The 10691-nt window shown below is 38.9% G+C and overlaps 1 protein-coding gene across 1 annotated transcript; it reads left to right on the top strand.

Annotated features, from left to right (window-relative positions):
* The first annotated feature begins 297 nt into the window (after positions 1-297).
* On the top strand, positions 298-10654 carry LOC148411377 (uncharacterized). The gene is made up of 13 exons (XM_088435422.1): positions 298-359; positions 1529-1617; positions 1739-1885; positions 1972-2023; positions 2162-2262; positions 5081-5166; positions 5422-5509; positions 5655-5703; positions 5812-5902; positions 6615-6715; positions 7875-7959; positions 8163-8267; positions 9677-10654. The coding sequence occupies exons 1-13, from the start codon at positions 298-300 to the stop codon at positions 9779-9781; spliced, it is 1161 nt and encodes a 386-aa protein (XP_088291548.1). The 3' UTR covers positions 9782-10654.
* Positions 10655-10691: the final 37 nt, after the last annotated feature.

The following is a 10691-nucleotide window of genomic DNA, read 5'->3' as shown; positions in this document are numbered from 1 at the left end:
TTTGTGACAGACGAACAGAATTAAGCAGGTAGGTTTCATCCAACTATATATAACTACCGGTGTATAAAATACTTCAGGCAAGTACACACAATTGTTTGTGGATGTTATTTAATAATGTATCAAGATCTATGGTCTGCATGCAACCATTTGCAAAAGTATGTAATGTTTTTTCTGTGAGCATTAGTTTGCATATTATTATTATTATTATTATTATTATTATTATTATTACTGCAACACACAACTATTTCACAGTTAGGATTTACAGTGTATGTCTGCATATGTGCTCTGACGCTAAAGATGGCGTTGGCTAGCGGTCACTGGCTTTACAAAGAGATGAAGGGAGAGGTCCCAAGTCCCAGGTGGGTCACATTACTACTTCGTACAACTACTATACAACTACTGTACTGTATCTTAGCAAGCATGCTTCATGGAACTTTTAGGTTCAATTAAAAATAGTAGTCTAGATTATTATTTTTGCTTGTTATATGATCATTGTCACTATATTCTTATTATGAGAGATATGGGCACGCTTCAGCTTTGGCAGGGAATATCATCTTTCTCTTTGGAGGAGCCGCCAACAGCAAGCAAGAGGTGACTTGTGGAATTTGTCACATGAAAAGTTGGTACCACAGCCTTTATCAATTGGTTTTAAATGATTCATTTAGGAGGACAACCCTGTTTACTTTGATGACTTCTATATGCTAACAGGTATTGTCATTTTTGGATATTCATTTTGACTAGTTGGATCGTTTAAGATAGGGGACCCGAGTTCAAATCCAGCTGGCTCAGGCCTTCCTGTGTGGAGTTTGCATGTTCTCCCTGAGCCCGTGGGGATTCTTTCCGGGCACTCCGGCTTCCTCCCACGCTCCATGTATTGAACACAATAAATTGTCCTTAGATGTGATAGGGTGCGTGAATTGTTGTTCATCCCTGTATGCCCCCATGCGATTGGCTGGCAACCAGTTCAGGGTGTGCCTACTGCCCCAAGTCAGCTGGTATGGGAACAGCAACCCTGTGATCCCTGGGAGGATAAATAGCTTCAAAAAATTGGGCGGATGGATGGATGTTTAAGATAGACGTGGATGATTCGTACGATGTTGTTCAGCAGATGATTTAAAAAAAAAAATGTTATGCACTCCAAATATGTCATAATTGCTTCAAACTCAAATTAATCTGTAATCAATTCCATACAACCAAAACCAAATTACTGTCAGTGCAAAGAAAAGTGAACAGCACTAATCAAAAGTGATATGTGCAGTTTCCCCAGATGATATAACATGGGAAAGGATTCCTCAGAGTGGAGATGTTCCCCCAGCAAGACAAGGACACACTCTTTGGTTGGTAAATGGCAGTGCTTGTATGCCAAAGTCTTTGAAGAAATTACAAAAGTATTAGTTTTTGAATCAATGTTTTTTTTTTTCAAGTGTGCTGATGTAGGTTGACCGTTGCTGCTGATTCATAAAATAACTCTTACTGTACATTAGGAATAATAATCACAATATCCGTTAATCATTATGTTCCTTGACAGTGTTGTTAAAGGGAAGGTGTATGTGTTTGGAGGAGTTTCAAATCTCAAGGCCGCTGAATGCCTCCCAGGAGTGTTTAGTTTTGACATAGGTGAGGGCTAATGTGGACTTTGGTGTTGCAGATCAGACAATGGAAAATACACTCATCCTTGTAACATGTTGTTAATTCTTCACTCAGAAGAATAGAACAAAAACTTTCATTGTCTTATCAGTGTCTCTGACCTGGGACTGCCTAACGGTCGGAGGAATCACACTTAAAACCATGGGACATAGTTCTGTTGCCGTCAAAGATAACATCTATGTATATGGAGGAACTCTTGGAGGAATACCAACTGATGACCTCATGGTCTTCAACACAGGTGTAAATTATTTAAGTGTTGTTGATACATACAACACATATTGCTGTCAATTTTATTCTTTTATTTCAATGTCTTTTTATTTTCAGTGTCTTACACCTGGACACCAGTTAAGACAAGTGGCTCGCTACCTCCTGCCATGTGAGATTTTCTCTGGTTATTTATGTGTAATTGTAATTGTATTACACAGTTTTCTATAGAACTTTCAATTACATTTGTGTGTGTGTGTGTGTGTGTGTGTGCGTGTGCGCGTGTACATGCGTGTGAATGTGTGTGTAGGTCTGGACAGGGCTTTGCTCTGGTTAGCGACCAACTTTTCATGTTTGGAGGTCACGAGGCCAATGGAGAATTCTGTAAAGACATTTATGTCCTTAATATTGGTAAGTAAGTTGACCTGAATAAAACACATGACGTGATCAAAACACACTTGATGAAAACATTTTCGGAGTTTTGAGTTCATAAGATGTGAAGAATGCATATGCGCGACTTTGCAAAAAAAAAAAAAAAAGCCTATGGCAATTTTTGGGGGCATCAATTTCTCTTTTTCTGTCTTTCTTCTTTTTGGTTTTATCATCTCAGGATGTGAAAAAATAATGCATTACATGAATCAGATTACTTTTGACATGCATTACTCCCAACACTGATTTGAGTCATTTGTCTTTCTCTTCTAAATTGTTCAAACAAACGCTAACCAAACGACCAACGCTCAAATGACTGATTCTCAAATGACTCCCGACAAAACCCATTTTAATGTTGAGCCATTTTTATAATCTATAGACTAGTCTATGGGCTAAAAATGTTCGCATCCAATAATATTAATTTTCAATAGTGGACCAAAAATAGTTAATGCTGACACAACCAATCACTAGGCAGTTCATTTATTTATCAGCTTTGCCACATCGGTCACTAGGCAGGTTTTTATCAAGGCCTGCACTCTTAGCTGCAGACTGCAGGAACGCAAAACACGCTCATCCTATAGGATTCATACTCAAACAATAGACGAATAAGACGAATAAGAGGTGTTAATGTTTACACCTCAGTCACTCAGCACTTTTTGTTAGCAGACTTGACACGTCACATCACGCACACAGTCTGTAATGTCGTCTTCTGAAAATTAGCGGAGACCAAACAGTAGACACGCTCTCAAGCAACACTTTTGCAGACATTGAGGCTCTCTCTCCCTCTTTCAAGACTTACAGATCCAACTTCAAAACATTTGTGCCCGAAAAAAGGTTCGCAGGCTACCCTCTTTTGCACATGCAAAACTGACACGGATGCGGACCTTTGCATTAGCAAAACAAACACAGACGCGGAAGCACACGTTGGCAGCAATGCTCAAACACACATATTTCAAATTGTAAATGGTAAATGGACTAATAGCACGAACTGGCAAAAAAAAAAAAAAAAAAAGATCTTCAAGCACCAATGCCAAAACACACATACATACAGAGAGAGAACAATACGCTCCTGCTCTGCAGCGAGCGTCTGTAAAGAAAATTCACTAACTAGGCTCTGGCATCGCCTACTGGATTAGTTGTGTTAAATGTTTCAACACATCAAGTTCATTTTTGACCAACAGTCGAGTGCCCATTGAAGGGATTCAGACAGTAATCATGAGAAATGCATGATAAAACAACAAGTTTACTGTAATAGAAAATGGCTATTTAAAACGGGCAACAATGGGACAAAAACTGGATTTAAATCACGATCCAATGTATCATTTTTTGTGCACCAAAATGAAACAATTAGAGAGTTGGCCTCTTTTGACATTCCACTAGAAATTTCAGCTCTGTAATTTTTTTTCAATGTTTTATCTTCAATAAAACACAAAAAAGTTGCAAAGTCCAAAAATTGTAACTGAAAAAATACATGGGTAGTGCCATCACAGGAACCGTACAGTGCCATTTATTTTAAAAGTAAGGGCAAGTTTATTGTAATTATAGTGACTAATTTGCAAATACATTGTATTTTGTTAAGTTTTATATGAAAGCACATTTTCATTAGTGATGAAATTTTTCTGGGATACATGCTTGAAAAAAAAATTATGCTGTTGCATGTAACTGAGACAGGATTTTTAATTTACCATCTGTGAGGGGCAAACAAACAAGGGGCAAACAAACATGAGTGCTTTTCCAAACACATCCTCAAAAAACTACTTCTGTTTGGCAGGCAAAATTCTTTAGACAGGTCGCTAGAGAACAACTCAAAATGAAGTATAACACATATTGACATTTTGTCAGTCCAGCTGGCTCTATACTGATGGGAATACAGTACACTAATGCTTGCACAGTCAGATTCTGGCAAGATTTTTTGATCTTCTTCCCTTTCTTGAACAAGTACAGTACATTGTTGCTTGCACAGTCAGATTTTGGCAAGATTTTTTGACTTTCTTCCCTTTCTTGAACAAGTACAGTACATTGTTGGTAGCCACATGCCGCAGTACAGTATTCCCTCACTACTTTGCGCCTCATCTTTCGCAGCCTCGGCGCTTCGCGTTTTTTTCATTTCATTAAAAAAAAAAAAAAAACCACACACACACATTCTGGAGAGACGTGCTGTGAGGGCTTCCTGTATGCCAAACAGACAAGTTGACTGTATCGTACATGTGAAGGGCACGCCTGAGATGTTGACCTAGAGTGAAGCCCATAGCTGACCACACATGAAAACAGGGAAGCAGAGTTTTACTCAAAATTCCAATTTATTATATCAGCGCATTATTTTGCCCTCACTATTTTCCCCTGAATAACATTTAACAGTCGAGCTCCCTTTTTTTTTTTTTTTTTTTTTAATAGAAAACTTGATATGGCAAAAATGGGAGTCAAAAGGAGAGTCTCCTGCCGCCTGCAGTGGACATTCCTTGACTGCACACCATGACAAAGTACACATGCAAATACACACGCGAACATATGAACTCTATTCTTAAGAAATACTGACCGTATATTTTGGAAAAGTGAAAACAAAATTTCAAAAAGCAAGTAACTAAAATATCAGAAATTATTTAATGAATTTATTGATTGATAATACAACTTTACGTTCATGTAGGATATTTACCTGTTTGGAGGCAAACGCTCAAATGATGAACAAACAGTGACATCATCCAATGAGATTCACAAATTCAGTATTGGTGAGTGCAGATTATGAAAAGAGATACAGTATCTATCTTTGTACATTGTAACCTTGTACTGTTTCCATCCTTAGCTAAGATGAAGTGGAAAGTCCCTCTGTATGTTGGTATTCCTCCAGCACGCCGAAATGGACACACTGCCTTCATCGTTCACAGCCATGTAAGTGTGCTGTACACTAATAAAGTACAAAATGCTATACAGAGCTTTTGCTTGTTGACAGAGTTCCATTGTTACCAAATGACGCAACCCAAATTTCTCAAATATCACAAACAACACTTGAAGGCCAAACATGCTAAACAAACTCATAGAAAAGTGGTAAATACGGCAGTAGGTCAAAGTACCTTTGACAACATATTCTTATGTTCATTACTTTGAAACGTTTGCTCATTAAAGTAATGTTTGTGTGTTTGGCAGTTGTACATTTTTGGAGGACAAAATGAAGAGCAGGAATTTAATGACCTAAAAGTGATGAAACTGATCAACCCCTCAGAGAGGCAACCAGGTATTAGCCATTGTTTATCTATTCACATCAGTCTGTTTTAATATATAGGGCTCTTGTTTTTCAAATGATATCCGCCCAAAAAAAAAGCGCAATATGTGATTTTAAGCAGGTGTGTAAAAACTGAGACACAGCTTTTCACCCACAGTCATGAAGGAGATTCTGTCTGAGTTTGGTCTTCAAGGAGTCAGTCACAGGTGTTTGTGTGTGTGTGTGTATTTGTGCTTGTGTGTATATACTAGCGACTCCATGCATTACGCTAATACTTCCCTTTTTTCACTTTCCATTTTGTTTTGGTGAACCAGCTTTACTCCCACCAAAATTCCCAATGTTCGTTATGATTTGAATGAATCTTCTCCGGCCAACCAGTCCAAGAATACAACAGCTGATGTACAGGTGGTCAACACACACACACACACACACACACACACACACACACACACACACGCATACACCAGACGTGGGCAGTTTGTTGGTACTGATGGACTGTCCGTTGGACCCATGTTTTGTTGATGGACTGCCTGATAAAAAAAACATTTTAAAAATGATGGACTAAGACTAACTGAACAGTAGATTTCATCCGTTATTTTAATTCTTTGTTGTAATTGTCACCACCTGTGTCACATATCACTGTTGGTCATGGTTTGTCACCTCTCCCAGTAAAAACTTCTAAATTTATGGGAAATGATTAAACTGTAGCTGCTCGGTGGGACAGTGGTAAGCACATCAGACTCAGCCTCAGGGACCTGAGTTCAAATCCAGCTCGCTTCGGCCTTCCTATGTGAAGTTTGCTTGTTCTCCCCAAGCCCGTGTGGGTTCTTTCCGGGCACTCCGGGTTCCTCCCACATTCCAAAAACATGCATGGCAGGTGAAATTGACACTACATTCCTCTTAAGTGTGATTGGGTGCACGAAGGGTTGTTTGTCGCTGTGTGCCCTGCAATTGGCTGAATACCAGCTCAGGTTGTACCCCCCTTCTTCTACCCATTGACAGCTGTGATAGGCACCAGCAGGCCTGCGACCCTAGTGAGCTAAGATAATGTTTTCATACAACTTTCATTCACGTATTATGTGTTGTGCTGCTACTTCAGTGCTTTCTTCTGCTGCAGACATTTGTCCATAGAGACTTCAACATAGTTCGAGACAAGGCCATGTCAATGATCCAGACAGCATTCACTCTGCTGGACCAGGAGTTCCAAAAGCTGGATCAGTGCGTATGTTTTATAATTAACAATCAAAGAGACAGACATTTACATTTACAAACAATGCACATTTTGTTTATGTTACCTATACTATCAACGGCTGAGGTTTATGTCATTAAGTGACTTTGGGAATACAGTATTTCATTTTCTTCAAGATAAATAATGTGCTGCAGCTATTTGTTTTATGATTATCATAAAACGTATTGGCCAAATTCATTGCATTCTGACGGATAATAATCTTCCAATATACGCAAACATTCATTGTGCAATGTTTTTGCGATTCATTTTGTCTTAGAGAGCGTGCTGAAAACACCCTGCTATAAGATATTTATTTATTCATATTGAATTCCTCTGTAGAGCAATGGCTGATGATAGTGACAATTTCGAAATTTTGACCCAATTTGGGCTTTTTGATATTTTTCATGAGTAATATCAAAGGAAAAGCATACAAAAAACACCAGAGGGCTAAAATATTGCATACATTGTCAAAACATAACAACTTTCACTATGCCACGCTGCCGTCCCTTCTAAATGCTTGCAAACGGGAGGTTAAGAGGTACACATTCCAGGTGTCAAATCTAGCCCATATCAGGCTCATTTACTGCCATTAAAAATTGGAAATATTTAGTTTTTTGCATGAATCCTTTTAACAGCGACTCGCAAAGCCTGGACTCCCGTAATGCAAGTGTTAAAAAGTCGTAATACTCTAATTATGACGTATAAAATATTCCTGTTTCAATTTCATTAATACATACATCGTAGTTACTTTTACTATTATCGCATTTTTGTACACAAAGGGGAAATAGCCCCCCCAGAAAAAAAGTATATATGCGTGGATAGAAGTTATGCCATTAAACCTTTTGAGGGGTTGTAAGTAAATATGTATTTATATTTGACAATGTTATGACTCCTTCAAAATCAGCCCAAGTTGGTTGATAATAAGGCCAGACTAGTGAAAACTCCCCGGACACCCAGGAGTTAATTACAGGTATTATCAAATACTGTACGTAGGTGATGCATATGAAAACTATTTATTAAACTGATTTCTTTACCAACCATTTTTCTCACCCACCTCCATGGGAAGTAGTTTAGAACTGGTTATATAACCATTTAAGTTTGTTGATTTGCAGGACTCACATTTATGCCTGGCATACTTGATCATTTCAGGGAGAAGAGAGCGTTGTCAAAATCTGCTGCTGCTCTGCAAATAGCAAGAGAAGACCATGAGGTCCAGAAGGAACAACACCAACAGGTTCATCATTTCATTTTGCTGTTTTAGTATAACACAGCATTGTTTCCTCGAGTTGAGACAACAATCAAACACACACTCAGAATGCTGTGTGTAATATGTTGTGCTTGTGTGTGTGTGTGTCTGTGTGTGTGTGTGTGTGTGTGTGTGTGTGTGTGTGTGTGTGTGTGTGTGTGTGTGTGTGTGTGTGTGTGTGTGTGTATCAGGAGCTGCAGGAGATGCTGGACAGACATCGTTTCCAAAACGAGGCATGGCTTCGAGCCAGAGCTGAGGAAAATGACAGAGAAAGGAGAGAGCTCTGCAAACTGAGGGTTAATACAAACACACACACACAAACACAAATGCACACATAGTATGCCATTTCACACATGTTGAGTGCTCACTGGCAATGAACCAGATATAGGATATTGTCTTGAGCCACTCCCTCGGTCCTTGATATTGTAATTTGGGTTGTTGTCATCCTGGAAGAACCATCTTCACTGTTGTTGAGCAAAGGAGGTTTTCATCCAACTTTGGAGCACCTGCCATCCACTTATTCCCACCCAGCCCCAGATGTCTTCTGGACGATGGATTTGGAGCTAAATCTTGTTTGTCTGTCCGTCTTAGACTTGGTTTACTCCAGATATTGTCATTGAAAACTTGTTTTTGTTATACTGTTAAATATGGACCAAATTTAGTCCAAAAGTATGCAAGAGGCAAACTGTCTTCTCAGACAACCAGAGCAGTCCAGTAGTGGTCCATTCAATGGCCTGAGACTAAAACGACCAGGATGAATGAGAATATTAACAAGTGCATTCTCGTGACTAAATATTAAAAAAGGAAATGGCAACTTCTCAATGAATTGGGACAGATCACTTATAAATTATAAAGTGCCAAATATAAGAAACTCTAGGTAAAGAAAGTTGTATTGTATTTTCTCTTACCAACCATTTACTTTAGCCACTTGTTAATGTCAGGTTCATGGAACTTAAATTTATTAACAAACCAGATGGAAGACTCACAAGGAGAGCCTACAGGGACCTACACCTTCTCAGCTCTCCTTCCAGTCTAACTGCAAATTTCATCTGCTCCTCATTTATTCATATAGGTTGGCCCTACTTACAAAGTTGTTGCCTTTGAGGGTGGGTGTGGGGTGTGTGTGTGTGTGGGTGGGGGGCTTTTCTAGTGCCTATCCCAGCCGTCTTGGGTCAGTAGGCAGGGGACGACTTGGACTGGTTGCCAGCCAATCACAGGGCACACAGAGACAAACAACCACTCACAATCAAACACAACTCAGGACGTCTGAACTGTAAGGCAGATGTGCTAACCAATCTGCAAAATGTACTATTTAGACTTGTAAGCCAAAGCCGTAATCAGCGCAGGTCATTGGGTGGTGGTAATGTGCTTCGTGCAGTTTGCAAACTGCCATTAAACACAACTAAAGAGAAGCATTTATGCTGTTTAATACCTGAAGGACCTCCTTCAACGTCACTTCCTAACTCCTCATCTCTGTTCTTCAACAAAATTTATGATCCTCATAAGTGGGAACATGCTATATACACAGAGACCTCTTTGACCGCAACCCTCCTGGAACCCCTTTCCTGCAGTTCTTTATATCTCTGGTTCACTCAATTCATTTGAAAACCATTTTTTTTTCCAGAAGAACCTGAAAGCAAATGTATTTGTCCTAAATTGTAAAGCGTATTTGAATAAGTCTTCAAATAATCCTATTTATTCTTAGGAGGAGGTTCTGCAAGCACAAGAGCGAGTGAAGGAGGAGCACAACAGCATCCAGAAACGCAGTGAACATCTTCTATCTATTATGCAGCAGTTTAAAGGGATGTGATACTGTTGACTGGTAACTATAGTCCTTTGAGATTCATGAAAAGCAAACATTTTGATATGCCTACACCAGGGGACACTAACCGTTTTGGAATGGTGAGCTTCTTCTTCACCACTACCATACTATATAGGAAAAATACATGTTTATGTGCAACATTTTATTTTCTATAACTCTCTGCCAGTGTTTACGTTTTCAAATGATCTCATCTTCGACACTGAGTAAGTAAGATCCCACAAATGATAATATACATGCAAAAACACAAATTCAACATGTTATCTAATTTCCTTAAATATTGTGTTGTAATCATTCAATACATTTAATATTGTGACAGATTTACTTATAGACTCCAGCCAGCACCACTTGCGACCCTAGTGAGGTACATATATAGAAAATGGTTGGAGGGAGATTTACGTACTTTGATTTTATTAACTAATTTAGTCATCCATATTAATATATTATTTTGGAAATTGCAAAAATGTCATCAAAGAGTAATAAACTAATAAAAAAAAACTAAACCTGGCGCACACTGATGCATTCAGACATACACACACACACACACAAACACACACATTAAATAACACATAGGCACGCAAACGCGCACAGGTATTTTTGTAGTATCAATAGTAGTGACAAATGAATCATGTATAGTGTTTCAATAACGATTGAACCCGTACAGAAAGAAACAATGTCTGCAATAATCATTAATAACTAACTGAGAGATTTACATAAAGTCTTGTCTTCCTTTCGTGTTATTTGTTTCACTCAAGCGCTCTTGTCCTCTCTCCGCAATCTCCAGAAGGCTGGAGCACAATTAAGCAAGAAGAAAAGCGTTATGCGCCATGCTTTTCCTCTGGGTTGCACTATTTGGCAGAGCTGGGACAGGGCGGGGAGAGAAAGTGAAAATGGTGAAGCC

This window comes from Hippichthys cyanospilos, chromosome 15 (genome assembly GCF_059441005.1).
Source record: "Hippichthys cyanospilos isolate Australia breed blue-spotted pipefish chromosome 15, RoL_Hcya_1.0, whole genome shotgun sequence".
NCBI classification, from domain to species: Eukaryota; Metazoa; Chordata; class Actinopteri; order Syngnathiformes; family Syngnathidae; genus Hippichthys; species Hippichthys cyanospilos.
Note: the sequence above shows the minus strand (reverse complement) of the source record. Positions and strands in the feature narration are given on the sequence as shown.